Raw genomic sequence first — 19,721 nt, 5'->3', positions numbered from 1 at the left:
GCCATTAGCCACTAGGAGCCCATCTTGGTGGGTGTCTTCTTTCTTGGGGTCTACAGGTATATGCTCTCAGACATAACAGCCCTCTCCTGTTTGACCCACCTCTCTCGCTTATGTCATCTGGCTGGCCCCGTGTAAATTTGAATCATCTCAGGAGGTTTCTGTTCCATATTTAAACATTCTTATTGATGCTGTTCCTGAAATATCTGGTAGTAGCTACTTTAAATGCTTGTAACATAAATGAATAAATTATGTTTTAATTTTAGCATGTGTTTGACCTCTAAAAGGCAAATGTACTTTAAAAAACACATTTCTTAATTCAGATTGTGGGTTTTTTTAAAAAAATTTTTCTTTGGTAGATAAACATTCATGTAGTTTTAAGATCAAAATGTAAAAGGGAGTACAGTGAAAAGTCTCCTTCCATGTCTTTCTCTATTTGACCCTTGCAGCGTGCTTCCTCCCATCAAAGTATAAGCAACTACAGACATACATTCTTCTTTTTCCTCCTTTTTACTCAAAAGGTGGCTTACTAAAAATAATGTTCTGCCTTATGCCTTCTTTACTCTTGACATATCTTAAAGATCTTAACATACTAGTAGAGAGCTTCTCCTTTTTTGGGTTCTTTTACAGTTGAAAAATGTTTCATTATTTCAGCATATTGTAATTTATTTAACCAGTATGCCCACTTAAGGACATTTGAATTTTCCTAAGCATTTGCTATTTTGAACAATGCTAAAGTTAGTACATTTGTATGTATGTCATTTCACACACACACATATGAGTGTGCAAAGTATATATGATAAACTCTCCAAGTGGAATTGCTAGGTCAAAGCTATATGCATATGTTATTTTTATATGTGTTACAAATTGCCATCTGTAGGGATTGTAGCTCAGATGTTATTAATTAAAACTAATACTGGTATATGGAACACTGTTTTAAACAGAATGTTTATTCTGTTTTTGCTTTCTTTGCTGAGTTATAGTGTAGGTTATCTGAGTTTTGGTAAGCGTAATAAGGTTGTTCTAGATCATTAGTTTCCACTACTGGCCAAAGACCCTCAAAGGGTTCTCAGATTTATATGATAAACGAACATCAACTAGATAGAAAATAATGTCTCACACATGTACTATTTATATATATATTTTTTTAAGATATTTTTTATTGGGGAAGGGGAACAGGACTTTATTGGGGAATAGTGTATATTTCCAGGACTTTTTCCAAGTCAAGTTGTTGTCCTTTCAGTCTTAGTTGTGGAGGGCGCAGTTCAGCTCCAGGTCCAGTTGCAAGGTGCGCAGCCCACTATCCCTTGCGGGAGTCGAACCGGCAACCTTGTGGTTGAGAGGGCGCACTCCAACCAACTGAGCCATCCGGAAGCTCAGCGGCAGCTCAGCTTAAGGTGCCGTGTTCAATCTTAGTTGCAGGGGGCGGAGCCCACCATCCCTTGCGGGACTCGAGGAATCGAACTGGCAACCTTGTGGTTGAGAGCCCACTGGCCCATGTGGGAATTGAACCGGCAGCCTTTGGAGTTAGGAGCACAGAGCTCCAACCACCTTAGCCACTGGGCTGGCCCTGTACTATGTATTTTAAATGTATGTAGATGCGATTATGTTTAATAAAATGCCACTTCATTTAATAGTGTCACTGAATTCTTAGTTCAGCTAGTAACAGCTCAACATCTTATCAGTCATTCTATTGTTTTAGATGACCCTTGGATTTTGCTAGCATGTTAGCTTCATTTTGTGTCCTGTCAATTTTTTCAAAGTAACTTGGGAGATATAGGAGAACAGACCAAAAGACGATGCATATACTATACGTGTCTATATGAATATTTTATAATAAAAATAATCTTTTCTTATAGATATTCCTTTAAGGACCAGCCTGCCACCACCATTCAGAAATTATAAATATGGTAACCATTTTTTCTTATTCTTTTTAAAACATATTAGTGTAACTTCACATTAGTTTTGTGTTAGTATGAATTTAAATTTGGTTTTCAAAAATAAATTGCTATCTGTAAATAAAAACCAATATGGAAGTTTATTTAGAAATACAGGAATTCTAGTAATATGTTGTTAAAGTAAATTGTAACAGTGTACAGAAGTGGCCCTATTTGTGAGGAATAACATGTTTGGCAAACTGTGTCTAAAATGAATTTATTTGCCAGGTAATCAGAAAAGGAGAAATGATTAAAGACTAGGAATTAAAAGAAGAGATTTAACATTTTAAATATCAGTAACTTGAGCATGTTATATAGGAATTTTTTATGTTGCGGTTGTTGATTTTAACGTGTAGTAATAAGGCAAGAAGCTGTGTTTCCCTGTTCGTTATAAAGATGTCACGGTTATTAAACCTTCAGCATAGTGAGACTCACCAAACGTTGAATTTGAGACTTCTCTTGAGAATTGTGGCGCACCTAATAAATATTTCTGTTAATTGGTGCAGACAGTTTAACGTATAAATATTTTATTAGCTTAGATCATTTTTTGGAGTGGCTTTTAGTTCTGTTCCCATTTGGTAGAGCAACTTATGACCTAAAATTCTTTGAAATGACAAGCTTCACCGTGTGTATGCATTTTAATATCCAGAGACTAATTGGGAGGTTATAAGGAGTAGTCAAGCAGAAGTTGATGGCTCTGAGTGGAAAGTACTTTGACTTATTGGACTTAAAGAATTTACATACTAACTGTTAAGAGAAAAGAATAAAAAGCATTAGTAAGTAAATATGAAACCTCAATTCTGGCTTTCAGGCCTTGAGATATAACCTTAAACTTGAATCAACCTACAAGAGCCATTTCACATTAGAATGGTTCCCTTTTTGCACTTTTTGTGTGTATATTCAAACTTGTGTTCCATGTAAGTTGAAAGGTAAATTTTAGGTAATGAAAGCATCAGAATATCTGACTGCTAATCATCATGGTAGATAATGTGCCTTTTATATTATTTCACCTTATTATCACCCCTTCGTCTCAGTATTTCTAGAGGAATTGGCAGAAAAAAAATGAGTCTATTTATCTGTGAAGAAATTAGAGAAGCACTAGGGTTTTGCCAGACTTCAAGTGACTCAGGCCTGAGTTTGGCTCTTTAATAATCTGCTGCTTTGTGTTCACTAAGAAAGGCCCAAGTGTTGCTTTCTCACCTGTCATCGTCCTGCTGTACTGCTACATGCCCTATGGGAGTGGTACATTGGGTGTTGGGGAGTGGGAAGGGCACAGAGTCAAATTTCAGTTTTGTTAGATGTGGTCTCCTGTGCTCTTGGACAAAGAGCTGGCTCTCTCAGCCAGGCCAATGAGAGTCTGAGATTTTTCAGAGCCCTTCATTCATTTATAAATGTATTTCTCCCATTTAATTGGCATCTGCATCTATTATTGATTTACCTTGAGCAGACTGTATTCCTACAGCACGGGATGTTGTCTTATTTTTAAATCCTTATTGCCTAGACATTGTGTACGTGTATAATAAATGTCGGTTGTAGTGCAGGGCTGCTAGTCCCATCGTTTCCTAAGGCTGTGTGAGATTAATCAATGCACATACGAGCAAATTAAATACTCCACAAATATAAGATATTATTTTTAATTTTATGAGGTCACTTTCCTCGGGGAATTTGCATTAAAGAAACAATACACACAGATGTTGTTTCTAATAATAATGGAGATTTTATTACAGAATAAAAACAAATGAAATATTATTTAACAAAGAAAGGAACATTAATACAACACCTTTTACTAGCTTGTCATTTATCCTTTCTTACGCTTTTCCTACTTATTACCAATTTCTATTGGAGAGACAAATCTGGTGAAAATTTCTGTTCAAAGCATTTATTTTCTGCTAAAAAAATGTAGCCTTCTTATTGTGGGGTTGCAGATCTTGCTAGCAAAGATATTTCTAATTTAAAGGCTCATTAGCAAAATATGTAGAACATGATGACTATTTGGTAAGATCAAATCAAACTCCAGTTTTGCAGGTTGATTGTAACAGATGTTGAGCAAGGTCCTTTTATTTAAAAACAACAACAAAAACTACTGTAGGCTTCTCTAACTTTTTTCCAGTAGTAAACCAGTATGTATCTATAGTGGAAAAAAGAGTGTAATGGGTAATTCGGAATAGTAGATAATGCAAAAGCCACATTACTTTATTTTATTGTCTACATTATACGTTTATTTTTAGCAGTTGTGGCATATTTACATTTCTAATGTGCATAGTTTACTTAGATTAGATTTATTTTTATTTCTTAACAACACGTAGAGTTCTAGGAGCAGGCTGACTCTGCATTAAGAATTGCAATAAATAATTGAAAGTTGATTATTTAAAATAATGGGTAATTCAGAATGCTAGTTCTTAACTGGATAGGTACCCTGTTCTTCTGTATTATTAGAATATAGTTAAATCAAGGTCTGTTTTTTAAATAGATCCTTTCATTTCATTTCCCTGTTGGAATTCCTTATTGAATCAAACAGCATGATTAATAGAAATGAATTTTAGTTTAAGGTTAAGAGTTCACATTATAATAATACATACATGTAAACATAATTAATTAAATGGTTAAATAAAACTGAGTGAAGAATTGGAAATTTTCTGAATTTAAACCTGTGAAATGCTATGTCTGTTACATAATTAAGAGCTGGCTGTTGGCAGAGTTAGAATTTTACCCAATGTGGAGAAATTACTTATTGAAGCACAGTGTAGCGTGACTTCAAGATAAACAGATTAGGAGGAGTGAAGGAGGGATTGAATAAAGCAGGTTAGATGGTATAAGCCTGTGTGGTGTTTGAAATCCTGGAGGCAGATATTGGTCCGCTTTGTGCATTAGCAATTTATTCAGATTACCGGTGATCTGGGATCCTGTTTGAATTCTGAAAGTAGTAACAATTTTCTCAGTGTGGTCATTTGGCCTCCTGTCACTGTATTTATTCTGAGAGAGATTAGTAGATATTTTGGAACTGTTTCTGTTAATGTCTGTCTTAATTTAAGACAATTTAAAAAATATTATTTGCTAATCCTAGCAGTTAGTGACTCCAAAAAACAGGATAGAGTAAGGTCTTGTCTTCTATTCTAAGGAAAATGTGCTGAGTTGACCTCAGGTGATGGCATGCATACAGTTTGTGTCAAAGACCAAGGCTTCAAAATCTCTTCCCACAGTGATCTTTAATTTTAATGATATGCAAAAGTAATTTTTCTTTTACTGTATACTAGATTTTTAAGAGAACCTGGTCAGAAGGTGGGGACTTAAATTTCTCCATTTCATAATCACCTCCCCTTCATCTCACTTTAATAATTTGAAATGAAGTTTTAGAATAATCTTTGTAAAAAGACAACTTGTTTTTTTCTTTCAGATAAATTAAAGATTATTCATCAAGCACATAAATCAAAGGTATGTTTCATATGTATGGTATCTGGCACATAGCAAGTAATCAGTGTTGGAGGACTTAGTGAATAAATGAATGAAGACATGTACTTCTAAAATATTTTCCATCATAATCGCATTTTTTATTCTACTAGTACTCTTTTCACAGCTTTACTTTTCCATTAAAGAAAAAACAAAAAACTGTTAAGTCATATCCCTGTCAGTAGTAGATCCTTTAAAAAAGTGTTAATTTTTTTTAAGGCCTGCATGTTATATATCAAGCAAATGTTTAACATATAATAAGCATAAAACTTGGTAAATTCATGTTACATATGAAGGAAGTCACTTATTAGGTGTAGGTTCAGTATACTTAGATTTCTTAATTCTGTACCAGAAGAAAGAAGCCAAAAGCAAATAAAAATAACCTGCTTTTTCTGGCTTGACTCTGTGTGTGTAAGAGAAGGCCCAGGGCAGTGGCTCTAGGGAACAAACCTAGTTCCACAGAGTGCATGGCCTGTCATCCTAACAATGTTTTACCTGCCCCAAAGAGAACTGTTTATTGGGTGTTTACATATCTGCTTTGTTACTTTTTTTAGAGTAATTTCTTTATGACGCCTCAGTAAAAGGTTCACTTCTTATACAGACAGATGAGAGTGATCCTTTTCCTTGAATCTCAATAAACTTTTATTGACTCCTCATTATAGCAGTAATCTTATTCTATTATATGAGGTATAATCAAAATATACAGTGAATGTTTAAATTAAAAAAATTTATTACAGTAAAAGACACAATTGCCATTAATCCCCCTCAAAATACTCCCCCTCACTTCAAACACACTTATCCCATTGCTCTTGCTCTTCTGAAGCAGTTCTGGAAGTCCTCTTTTCCTGAGTATCTTTAGTTGCGCTGTTGTGGCTGCCTCGATGTCCTGAATCAATTAAAAACGTTTACCTTTTAGAGTCATTTTGACTTGGGGGAAGAGCCAGAAGTCGCACAGCACCAGATCCAATGAATAAGGTGGGTAAGCACACACTGTAATGTTGTTATCTGACAGAAATTGCCATACCAGAAGCAAAGTGTGACACGGAGCCTTTCCGTTGTAATCACAACGTACGGTAAATGTTGCTGCCGAGTACCATCCAGTGGACAGGCAGGGATCTTCAATAAAGGAAGCAGCGCGTCAAACCTTAGTAACAGTGTGTGACAAGTTTCAACTTGTTCAGTGCAGTCAGTTGGGTGTGAGCTACTGTTGAGACAAGTTGTGTTTTTAAGTGTGCCTTAAATCATCCTCCATCATGAAAATGCTCTGTGTCACACATCACTTCTGGTATATGGCAATTTCTGTCAAATAAAAACATTACGGTGTGTCCTCATCCACCTTATTCACTGGATCTGGCATCGTGTGACTTCTGGTTCTTCCCCAATATCAAAATGATTCAGGACATCGAGGCAGCCATGACAGCACAACTAAAGACACTCACAAAAGAAGACTTCCAGAACTGCTTCAGAAAGTTGCAAGAATGATGGAATAGGTGTGTTTGAAGCGAGGAAGAGTATTTTGAGGGGGATTAATGGCAATTGTGTCTTTTATTGTAATAATTATTTTTAAATTAAAAATTCACCATATTGTTTGATCACACCTCGTACAAACTACTCAAGGACAAGGGAGCGTATCTTACTCTTCATATCTCCAATAGCTAGCACAGTGCCTCATTCATGAGTGTTTCCATAACAGTTTTTGAACGAAGTATTTATTTGTGAATGTGTTTAATTTCACTCTCTTCTCTAGTCATAGATGTCCTCCATAAACTTAATCAGCTTTCAAATAAATGTATACCAGAGGTTACAAAGAAAACAGCATGAGGGTATGTCTGTTGACTATGAATTAGTAACTTAAAAAAATTTTTTTTTTCCTGTAGCTTAAAACAACACACATTTATTCTCTTCTTGTTTTGGAGGAGAGAATCCTCAAATCCGTTGCAGTGGGCTAAAATCAAGGTGTTGGAAGGGCTGGTTCTTTCCAGTAATTTAATTTTCTTCTATACCCAAGATTGTATGTACGACTTGAACAGTATTCACTGTCAGATGCTTTAAAAATTAGTGTTCACTGTGCTTGGGGCTGTGGTGTGGAATTTGCTCTTTGTATGGATTCTAGAAAATCTCTCCATTGTATGTGGCCCCAGACTCCATCATTTTCTCTTCTCCGGGCCAGGAGTGTTTACAACCTTGTCCCTACAATGTGGAGAATAGGAAACTTCGTCTTATTGTAGAGGGGAATATATATGTAAATATAAAATAAAGTTAAAATTAAGCAGTATGCTCTTTGAAAAGGTTGTAGAGTGTGTCCTGTCATTCTCCATTCAATGTTGCACTTTTAGTTTGTTGGACTTGTTCATATGCTCATGTTCCCTAAAAGGAATAATTAGCAAATTATTCTTTTATCCTCATGAAGACCTAATTCATAATGTTCAAATAATCAATATTGTGGCATTATTTTTAAATAAGGAAAATTTCCTCCTATAGTTGGAAATAGAATTGTTTCTTATTTTTAAAACACATGTTCCATCCTGGCATGTTAGAGTAGTATATAATTAGAGCTTATTTTTCCAGTTGAACAAAAAGGAGGCTTCCCCAAACAAATTAAATTACTTAGAATATTTCTGGAATCTGGCTTTTTAAACTTCCATCTAAACCATAGCACTTCTAGTTAAGTGCAGATCTGGAGATAATTCTTCAAGTTTCCTCTTCAACTTCTATAAAGAAAGGGGTCAATATATTTTTAAAGAAACAGTTTTAAATCTCAGAAAGACTTCTCCCTCATTCCCTCATTTGTGCCTTATCCAACTCCCAGACCTTTTTCTCATTACCCATCTTCTGTTCCCCATCTGCAGGGCCTCAGCCAAAGACAGAGTTTTAAAATAACTCCTGTATCTTAATGAACATGTTAACAAAAGTCATTTTCCCCATTTCCCCAATTTTCTAGGTTTAGAGACTTTCTTAATTATAATTACCAGGTATCTACAGAAATTTCTTCCCATTGCCATAATAATAAAAAGGCTGTCTGGATATCTTAAAGAAGCTGATTTATAAAACTAATGAGCAAAAAACAAATAATGAGGAATAGTCAGGAAAAAGAGAGAAATGAGAGTGACTAGCCCTAGCATGTATTAGACATACTATAAAACTATGGTTATTAAAACAGTGTGGTACTGTCACATGAATTGTTAGTTCAGTGGCATAGAATTAAAAGTCCAAAAATAGACCTAACTATATATGGGAATTTAGTTTACAGTAAATATGGCATTTCAAATCTATGGAGGATTTAATAAGTGTTATTGAGACAACTGGGTAGACATCTAGGAAACAGTTACATTGAATCCATATCCTTTTCTTTATGCCAAAATAAATACCCATTGGATTAATGACTTAAATGTGAAAATGAAACCCATACATGGGGATAGAGGTGAAACAGATTGAATGTGAGTGGATGATTTGTTCAAGCCAGGTTATGGATACATGGAGGGTTCATTGTGCTATTCTGTATACATTGCGTGTTTGAAATTTTTCATAATTTAAAGTTTAAAAAGTGAAATTAATAAAATACTTGATGAAAACATGGAATTGTAATAGTAATCTTAGAGTGAAGGTCTTTCTAAGTATGATAGAAAACCCAGATACCGTAAAAGATTGATACATGTTATTGCATTTACTAATTAATTTATTTACGAAACATTCAGCACCTTCTCTTTAAAACAACACTATAAGAAAAATCAAGGAACAAATGAAAACGGGGAAAATTTTCTAATTTACAGAAAAGGCCTAATTTTCTCAGTAGATAATGATATTCTATAATTCTATTTAAAAAATTATGCTCCTAGTTCATTAACAAACAGAAAATATTCACAACTTTACTCATAATAAAATAAATACAGATTAAGACTACACTTAATCTGTACCTGTTAGGTTGGCAAAGATCAGAAGGTTTTGATAATGGAACGTATCAGCAAGAGTATTGGAAACAGGTACTCTCAGTGATTGGTAGTGTTAATGTAAATTACTACCACTTCTCTGGAGAGGCATTTCAATATCTGTCAAAATAAAAATTGCAAGTACTCTCTGACCCAACAATTCCACTTCTAGGAATTTATCTTACAGATAAAACTTGTACATGTGCAAAATGATATAAGGATATTCATTGCAGGGTTGTTAATGGTAGCAAGAGGTTGGAAATGAGCTAAATGCCCATCAGTAGGGAGTGTGTGTGCGTGTGTGTGTGTGTGTGTGTGTGTATCTGTTCTTTCAATGGAATATGCTGCAGCCTTGATAAATTACAAGGCAGCTCTGAGACTGATTTTGAAAGATTTTAAGCTATATGTTAAGAGAAAAAAGTAAGGTGTTAGAACACAGCACAAAGTGCAACTATTTCACATCTCTGCCTGCATGAGCGTGCACGGAGACAGTCTGCAGAAGGGTACACAGGAATTGGTACAGGTTCTCTGGGGGAGAAGCGGGTAGCTGGTGGACAGAGGTGGGAGCAGACTTATTTTCACTCTCCAGCCACATGTGCTTAGAGAATTTTGTATCATGCATATGTATTACCGATACTAAAATGATTTTTTTCAATAAAGTTTCTTTCCCTTTCAATCTGTGTGCTGTGGAGGTGAGTGTGCCCTGTGCTTCCTGGTGAGTGAAGTAGGGCCCTGTGGAGCGTGGCTTCTGGGCCTTCTGTTTGGGCTGCCCAGAGCCCTTTCAGCCATATTCTAGAAATAGAAGACGTTGCTACACCGCTGCGTGCTGGTTGACAAGTGGTACTGTGTGCCTAGCTGGTGGTCCCCTCTGTGTGCTATTCAGAGGCAGATCGCAACTCAAAATTTTCTCCTGTATTTATAATGTGTACCTGGATTTGTAAATATCATTGCAGAGCAAACTCATCCACCCCTGCCCCAAATCACACAGAGAAATTACCGTTCATGTGACATGGCATTAACTGTTTAATTGCTAGGGCAAAGTGTTTAGATATGTGGACTTCCGGCCGTCAAGGTAAACTTGTTTCCCTCGGAGGTCAGACTGGTCAGAGCTCCGACCTCAGTTCCATGACTTACCAGCTATGAACTCTGGGCCGTACCTTAACCTCTCTGATTCCTCCTGGAATATCGTGAGGATGCGATGATGACGACGACGACAACGACGATGGTGGTGGTGGCAACAACAGAACAGTAACAACGAGCAGAGAGTGCTCTCTGTGCGCCTGCCACTGCTGAGTGAGGGTTTCACATGCTCCACCTCCTTTCATCCTCACCACAAGGAGTAGAGAAGACGTATTCTTTTCCCCTTTTTTACAGATGAGGAAACTGAGTCTTAGAGAGGCTATAGTTTGCTGGGCCCGCACAGCTGGACATTGGTGGAGACTGAATTTTACCCCACTTCTAGCTCCAAAGCTCTGTGCTATCACACTGTCTGCCCTGTGCTCTGCCTACTGTGCGCACTTAGTAGGTACTCATTCTGTTCCCTTCTTTCCTTGCAATGTGGGAGTAGAACATGACGTAGGTTATTGCTACAACCTTAAGTAACTGTGTCTTTGAGAAATCTTACCAAATATGAAACACATCTAAGTACTAATAAAATGCAGGGTTTTTTTCTTTCTAGACAAATGAACTTGTGTTGAGCTTGGAAGAGGATGACAGACTCCTGATGAAAGAAGACAGCACTCTGAAGGCAGCTGGAATCGGTGAGAAAGAGTGCGGTGCGGTGCTGGAGGGGCACTGGCTGTCCTGGCCTGCGTGGTGACGTCTGGCTGATGACACTGGGATAACTCACCTCAAAGTAAATGCCACCCTTGGTGCTCTTTGCACTACCTGATGATTATTCAGAGGAAGAGGCCAAGAATGATAGACATTCTGATCACTTGACAGAGGGCAGTGGATAGCTGCTCACCAAGTGTTCCAAATGCAAATAGTGCTTTTCAGAAGTTATGCTCAGAATTCTGCTGAAGCTTATTTTAAGTGATTGACAGGTTAGGACGCCTTTAATAACCTACTTGCTCTTATCAGCATCATTTGAGTTGATGGTTTGCGAGAAATGGACCTGGTAGAACTGATGTGAAATAATGACGTGAGATGTGGTTTGCAGAACGTGCGGCATGGTTCTGTTAGTCGTCCAAATCCTCAGGGCCGATTAAGTCCTGGGATTTCACATAGGAGCCTAGTGTGTGCCGTTGAAAAATGACCTGAGTTAGCCTCTCATCCTGGCACAAGCATGCAGTTCTAGTTTAAAGAAATGCTATGTGACATATTGTATGACCATTAGATGTCACTCTAATTCTACCTACATGTACACCTAAAGATTATCTGGCAGGAGGAGTGGAGATTTTAAGAGAGGTGTGAGCAGTTGAAAGCATTATGCTTCTGACATGCCTTTGTGGTCGGTGACGCTAATGAAACAGCACGAGGCATGCTTTATAATCCTTTATGTGTACTGGTTAAGGAGTACTCGTTAGGAAGCCTTACATTTGTGACAGGTGTTCTGTTGAGTTACTTTAATCACATATGTTAGGAATTCACTTTTGAGTGATACATGTGGCTAAATGAGTTCCTGACATGTCTTCCAATTTAAATAGGATTTTAAATAACATGGTGAGAAATCTTAGACTTGTTTTCTGTGTTTTTCTATATTATTTGCTAGATTTAGTGTCTTTCCATATTATGAATACTTGATTGACTATTCTCTGAATACATAAGGTGGATTGCTGTTATTTGAAAAGACAATTTTTATTTTGGCATTTATTTCTTTGAATGCTATTCTATTATTATAGCAGGTGGCTCCCGTGTTACTGAGGCACGTGGCCCTGGAGGTAGCCCTGCTTGTTGTTAAAGCATAAAGCTATAATGAATATAACAGAGTGGTATTCGTGTAGGAATTGACAGGTCCACGGAAAAGACTGGAAAATCCAGAAGCAAATTAAAAAAAGTAAGATTTCACAATATGATAAAGTTTTGACATCTCAAATAAGTGGGGAAAGAATATATTATCCAGAAAATGATGTTGGGCCCTTTGCCAAAGCATTTGGGAAAATAAAGTTTAAATCCTTATCTCAGTCTTTATTCCAAAATAACTTCTAGGTGGATTAAATGTTATAGCCTAAAATTAAAAAAATGTAGCTCAATAGCTTTATAATGTTGGGGAGGAGAAGAGATCTCTAAGCAAGACCTTGATGATAGAGCCATAAAGTAGGGAAAAGTGATAGATTTGACCACAAAAAGTGAAAAAAAACAAAAACAAAACAGAATTAAAGGAGAAGCAATAAACCATGAAAAACATATTTGCAGCATATATGACAAATAAAAAGCTATTAGCCTGACTTTATAAAGAGCTCTAATAATTAGTATGAAAAAGATAAACAAGAAATTCTGATAGAAGAAATAACTAACATATGAAAAATAATTCAACCTTATTAGTCATAAGAGAAATGCACATGAAAATAGATACTGTTGTATGTGGTATACTAGTCTAATGGTTAAGAATTAGAGCCTGGCGCCAGAGTGCTTGGGTTCACAGCCTGAGTCTGCCACTTACTGTCTGAGTGACCTTGGACCAGCAATAATTGTAAGACTAGCACACATCCCGGACTGCTATTGGGAATGTGTATTACCTCTAACTTTCTGTCAGTCAATTCAACCAATAAGGTGTTCTCAAGTGTAACGTGCTGTCGTATCTGTTACCACGCCAACAGGAGCATGCTTCCTCAAGCTCTGTGACTGTTGTGAGGTTGTGACAGTGCCTGCAGAAGGGTGGCAGTGTTCTCTTTCACCTTTCCTGTTTGTGAATCACTGATGTAGGGCTTTATTTATTGACTGGAAATGGAATATATTGTGTGATACCATTATTGTTCAAAAATGTATATATTTACATGTCTCTACACATATAGGGAGAAAGGATCAGTTGCCAAAATTATAGAAATGGTTTCTCTGGGAGGTGGCATTGCCCGAAATTGGTTTTTTTTCCTTTCTTCTCCATATTAGCTAATTGTTCTTGTAATTTAAATTTTTTCCTACAATTTACATATATTACTTGTAAATTAAGGAATCCATTTTAAAGAATGAAGTCCTAAAGTTAGAGAGAATTGATTTTAACAAATGCTCTGCATTTTAACTTGCTTTGTGACAATCTCTAAGCCATTTAGCCTCTTTCAACTTCTATTTTGATTTCTATAAAAAACAAAATAGGAATAATTAAACCCATTTCAGAAGGTTGTCATAAGGGTTGAGTAAAAGAAAGTATATGAAAGCATCTGGAAGAATGTTTGCAGAGGTCTTCAAAAATCCTTATTTTATTTGGAAACCATTTTGGAGAGGCAATTGGCAAATGTTTTGAATTGATTAAAATACTGAGTTGTTGGTGTAATTGTCATTCATTTCAGATTCATGTAATGAACCGTTTATCAAGGTGAGAATCAAATCCCCTTTTTTATCTTTCTTGTTTCAGGCCATAAACCTTTGATAGAAATGAGGTACTGTTCACAAGTTCTCCAGTAGTTTCGGGGTGGTCCAAGAACTTCCACTGCCCTCTCGCCTGGCAGGCCTGCAGCCCTGGCCAGGGGCAGCTTCACTCCCTGCCAGGAACGATTTCCTCCTCTGCCCGTTCCACTCCTGCCTAGAGCAGTGTTGGTGGGCTCTGGAGAACAAGCCTGTTCCACAGGGGAAGGAGGTGTCATGGTCCCTGGAGAGCGACAAATAATTCTAAGTGGGAGCAGGGCTGTAAAAATCATCCTTCAAGTCTGTGATTTTTCTAGGGAATTTTCCCTTCTTTGGTGCCGTGTCTAGTTAGGTTTTTAAGAGGTTTAAGAGAAAAATTCCAAGTCATCACTCTCTCCCTTTTTACCACTTGCTCTTGCTGTGGAGCTGTCACTCTGCTATCACAGCCAGTTGCCATGGGAATAATGCCAATGTAACAAATTTATCATTATGACTTTTCTGCAAAATTCATGAAAGGAAAAGAAAGACTGTGAGGGGAGAAATTAGGGGAACAAACTTGTTTGAAGATTTTTCTCACAGAGAAATTCTCCAGTCCCTGTTCTGGCCTTTTATCTGCATTGCAGATCCCAATTGTGTATTCTGCCTAGCGTGTGGGAAGTTTTTGTTTGTGGACTTAGTGCTAAAATACTTAAGTGAAAAGATTTGCTTTGTGGAAGGAAGAAGGCTTTACCTAGAAGTGTTACTTATAATTTAAAGATTATTACCTTGTTTTTAACCATTGTAATTTTATGGACTAATTTCCTTAAGTAATAAATTTGCATGTTAAGTTTCTTTTTTGGGTGTGTGTGTGATGTTTTATGTCTTTCATTTTTCTACGTTGTAGATCTCTTTACATCTTTTGAATCCTCTCTGGTTTAGGAAAGAGACTGTGGCAGGATAACTCTTCTAAAGCCAGTTGTGTTTTATTGAAAAAAATTGTAAAACAAAATACAGTGGGCCAAACCCTAAGTGTTAGTCTGCGGGAGGAGTTCATGTCAAGCCTGATCCTATAATAATCCCAACCTCCGCCGTGGTTTGGTTTCATTTTGCGTGCCATTCCTGTCATCTGCCCGCAGCCAGAAAGCCCCGTCTTTGTGCCTGGCACCTTTGGTTATCTCATATGTACAGCTAATATTGTAGGATACCTGGCCTCCCATTTCTTTATTAGGATCATGTTTGATTTGTGTTTCCTTAAGGTTTCCGTCCCTATCCTATTCTTTTTGGAGTAATACCACGTTTCCCCGAAAGTAAGACCGGGTCTTGTATTAGTTTTTGCTCCAAAAGACGCATTAGGGCTTCTGTTCAGGGGATGTCATCCTGAAAAATCATGCTAGGGCTTATTTTCGGGTTAGGTCTTATTTTTGGGGAAACACGGTAGTATCTTGGGGCGTTCATGCTTTCCTCCTTTGACAGCGTTTTAACGTTAACTGTCCTTCATGTTCACATGATAAAAGATAGTCTGGGACTCGGTAAAGGAGGTGGTAAAGGGCCTGGGGAATTTGGGATTCCAGAGCTAGGGGTCAGAACGAACCTCCTATAGATTGTTTTTCACTTTTTATCCTCCCCTTGCCGTCATGAAAATCACAGGCCTGTGTCCTGTCGAAGGTCACATTTATTTTACTGTTTGTTTTCTTTAAACTGTGGTTTGAAATCTTCTTTGCCAGCTGATCTAAAACCAACACTTGGAGCAAATACGAAATAAAAAGCACCAATAATTGGGGAGTCTTCTCTGAATTGTTGACCTCCTTCGGTGAAAACTTAGAAAGGCAACTGAGCGGCGAGCACAGTTTTGAATGATTTGCAGGTTAGGATTTTGTGAAACTTAAAATGATAGGATATATTCCTGGGGCAGGAGAGAGAGAGAGAGGGTGAAACTGTCCTTTTGGTCTCAAATTGCTGTGAACTGCCCCCGTATTTATTATTACTATTTTTGCCAATAATCTGCGATTATTCTCACATGACAGCCCGTCCTGGTCTTTATCTGTACCACAAAGCCTCAGTGTAGGTGTCGGGCTCTTTTATCAGACAGAACTTACTCTGCCTTCTACTCTGGTGTGGACTAGTCTGAGGCTGGAGACTTAGAAACTATGCAGTCCACCCTCAGCAATAGGCGAGTTTATTGAGACACGTTAGTTGAGGAGTTTAAGTACATTGTATTTAATTTTTCTTGAGATTTTACGTTTATAATTGGTTTTTCTTATATTCTTTTAAAGTCATTTTTATTATTTTCCTGTTAAAGGTGTGTGGGTATGTCTGACCTGTTTGGAAACACTATAAAATGATTCCTTTCGTATCCAAAGTTTGAATGTCCTGGCTTGTGCTCATTTCATTAAACTTGAAAGTCAGTATTAAAATAATCCACAGATGTATTTGGAGGGTTCTTACTTGATTTCATTTGATAGTAAGACGAAGGGGGATGAACTGGCAATGTATTTATTGGATTTTAGATTGCACATTCATTTCAGACTCACAAGCCAGGGACTGTGCACTTGAGTGCACTGTCGCCTGCAGCGCATTTAATTTAAAATCAGGTGCCCTAGGGGACCCACGCGTAGACTTCCTGAGGGTGCATCCGGAGCCATTTGAAATAGAATTTGGGAAGCAAGAATGTAAGGGATAATGGGGGAAAGAGTGATTATGTAGAGGTCTTGGAAATCTTTTGTAATTCATTTTCATTTTAATTGGCAAGTAGATTGCAATGTAAGTTCATGAAATCATTCTCTCAAACATTTTCAACTGAGGTTTACAGATTAAAAAAAAAACATTATATTTTATTTCTGTTTGACGACCACGTTACTACAGTTTAAAATCCATTTTATGTCTTACTTATGAGTGGTCAGAGTAACTAACTTTTGTGTTGTTTTCCAATCTGTTAAGTGTGAAATTTTTTATCAACCTGAAGTATTTGAGTTTAACTCATTTGTCAATCTATTTTTCCTGAAAAAAAATGCCTTCATCTGAAAGTAAAATCTTTATCTTAGATGATCTCATTTTGAGCCAGTATCATAAGAGATGGCATAAATACTTTATGTAACTAATGGATTGATCTATAAGTTAATTAGACCCAAGAGAACCTCTGTGTCAAAACAAAAATGCTTTGTCAGTCCTTTCTTTACGTCAGCTTATTCCAAACCTGTTATTACTGTACTGAAGAGCTGTATGGTCAAAAGGGGTACAGATAAATGTCAGCTGCCATTAAGTGAAAATTGTAATTATGGTTAGTGTGTGTGGAGCGAACTGCTGTGTGAGCAAACCGCTGTGTAAAGTTCTGTATGTAAATAGCACGTCGTAGAGAAAACCTTGTGTTGTGATTATTAACAGGCTGCTTTTGCTCCTTCTCCATTACAGAAATGAATAGAATCACTTGCAAATTATGTAAGTCTACCTTTGGTCTTGCTTCCCTTCAAAAAAGGAATCCCCCAGGAGCTTTTTATATAAAGTTTAGATCTCAAAATATCTTATCTTTGAATATTGGATTTTTTGCAGCCTCTTACTCAGTATTTCCCTGGTTCCTCTTACCCATTCTTTTAAATGCTTTTCTTTGATACGGTTTAACTGTACATTAACTGAAAGTACCCCTCCTCACTGATTACCAGTCTCTCTCTGCTGTATGCTCCCCAACGCCCCTCAAGACTCATTATGATGAGAGTTTGCAATCTGCTTTTCATCAAGATTAATCTTCACTGAATCTTGAAGGTGCAATATTTTCTATAATGAGCATGGGTAACTTACGATTGAGAAGCATTAAATTTGATATTCTTAAAACCAGCAAAAGCATTTTTAATGAAATGTCATGCTACGTCTTTCATTTTCTTTTGTGACAAACTCTAATGATGAGATGAGAGTTGTAAATGAAGTGGTAATCCTTGGTGTCCTTCCTTGTTATCCTATTTATTTGTCTTGAAGAGTTTTACTTGTCTGTTTTTAGAGGATATGTTAATTGAGTGATCAGTATTCGTTACAAATAATCTTGTCTGTTTTCTTGTCGAGATTCTGAAGGCCCTTTTGCTCTTTCTGTAAAAGCTAAGCAGACTGTATTAACTTCTGGTTTAATTTAAAAAACAAATGTGGAACTTGTTGGCGCAACACCTTAAAGAATTGCATGTTTAATAATTGGAAGGCTTTCCATCAGATTTGTCTCCAGTCTGAATTAATAATGTTGCTGACTTATTGTTTTAGAAGACAGAGTCCTTGACCTGCTAGGTTGAAAGAATTGTGACTGCTCTGAACCTTTGTGGGTCCTTTAGCTGCGCCATGTCCCCTGTGAATAATTAGAGGTATTTGAAGGTATTGCGGTAGATGCCAATTTGTGTCTTTCACTTTGCATATTGGTGAAGCCTCATGAATTAATCATAAGCAGGCAAAAAATTAACTTCTTCAGACACATATTTTGATGGGTCATGAGGGAGAATGTAAAGTGATCTGTAAAATATTCTACTGATCCTCTGAGTATTAAATTATTATACCTACAGGCTAATTTCAGAGGAAAAAATAGTTTTTCCTCCTTCAGTAATTGAGTAGCGAATTTGAAAAAAATAAAGGTTTGTTATTTTCTAGGACCGTTAAGGGGACTGTAAACGAGCAATTTTATGATTTCCTGAAAACCAGATTCTTGTGTTAATTCTTGTTTTTAATTTTTTTGGTTTCTTTTCTTCTTTTTACTTGTAAATTATTTGAATTCTAGATTCTTATAACTACAACTTACACTTTTTGTTGATTTGGTAAAATGTGAAACCAAACAAATCATGTTTCTCACTTTAGGTATCTGAAGAACTGAATCAAAGTAATATGGGTTTCCATATTTGTTTAAAATCCAATTTTCCGTTAACATTTTTTTCTATTTTCTGTTTCTTTTTTTTCAGCTAATGAAACTGAAATTGCATTCTTCTGTGAAGAAGATTATAAGAACTACAAAGCTAATCCCATTTCATCCTGGTGACAAGTCAAAGGGGCTTCCTTTTTGTGTACCTATATTAAGCTCTTTATTCCACTAGTAAGTTTTGAAATTGACAAATAAACTTTAAAAATTAATCCCAGCCTCTGCTGTTTGAATTAAAATCTGTGGTATTTTCTCTCTTTGCAGGTCTCATTTTTCTTTCTTTCTTGTTGTAAAATATTTATTTATGAGAAAATGGTGTATTTTTTTTGTTAAGTGAAGAAACAGTTATTCAGAAATCATCATGGAATATTGGTTCTTCAGCCATAATTTGTTTTCCTGAAATTAGGGGCTATTTTGGCGATTTGCATATTGGATTCTTTAAAAAGATTATTAAGACTGAGGTGATTCTGTTTGTTTTGTATTTTTTCCATCGTTTCTAATTACAGCCACTGTTACCATCTTTGGCTAGAAGCGATTGTGAATCTCTTATGACTATCAGTGCCATTTTTTTTTTTCCCTCACAGTGATATTTACCACCATACATGAAATTAAACTGTGTATATTTTAAGGAAGTTACCTGATATAAGAGAGTTTCTTCTTTTCTTTTCAGTATTTCAGCCTACACAATAACATGGCCGGAATATTTTTTTTCTGAGTTGTGTTTCCTGAATTAATGAGCAAACTATAATAGAACCAAACTCATTTATTTGGAGAGGGAAGGTAACAGGATGTTTGCACTTCTGGAAGAAAATTGTTCATTGAGAACAAGTCTAAATCATGGGAGACATTCTCTCAAAATAATACTTTCAGTTCCTAATAATGGCTGACTACCAGCGCTTCAAGAGTCGTAGTTTAAAGGAGCCTGTCAGTCAGCATGTCCTGAATCAGAACTCCTAGCGAAGTTAGTTGGCTCTAGAATTACTCCATGAACCCTTCAAATTGCCAGTAGGGTGAATTGGTTTCATTGTGTTAGAGGCTAACATAAGAAAACCA

At 36.5% G+C, this 19,721-nt stretch overlaps 1 protein-coding gene across 2 annotated transcripts in view; it reads left to right on the top strand.

Moving 5' to 3' along the window:
- C8H2orf76 (chromosome 8 C2orf76 homolog) overlaps window positions 1-19,035 on the top strand; it is a 94,148-nt gene extending 75,113 nt beyond the window's left edge. The window contains exons 3-6 of one of the 2 annotated variants that reach the window (XM_033112434.1): window positions 1,857-1,907; window positions 5,329-5,366; window positions 10,986-11,067; window positions 18,712-19,035. In XM_033112434.1, coding sequence (XP_032968325.1) covers window positions 1,857-1,907; window positions 5,329-5,366; window positions 10,986-11,067; window positions 18,712-18,788 — 248 coding nt within the window. In that variant the 3' untranslated portion in view covers window positions 18,789-19,035. The remainder of the gene's footprint in view (window positions 1-1,856; window positions 1,908-5,328; window positions 5,367-10,985; window positions 11,068-18,711) is intronic. The other variant, XM_033112435.1, reaches the window with a different exon arrangement.
- Window positions 19,036-19,721: the final 686 nt, after the last annotated feature.

Source organism: Rhinolophus ferrumequinum, chromosome 8, assembly GCF_004115265.2.
Source record: "Rhinolophus ferrumequinum isolate MPI-CBG mRhiFer1 chromosome 8, mRhiFer1_v1.p, whole genome shotgun sequence".
Taxonomy (NCBI): Eukaryota; Metazoa; Chordata; class Mammalia; order Chiroptera; family Rhinolophidae; genus Rhinolophus; species Rhinolophus ferrumequinum.
Note: the sequence above shows the minus strand (reverse complement) of the source record. Positions and strands in the feature narration are given on the sequence as shown.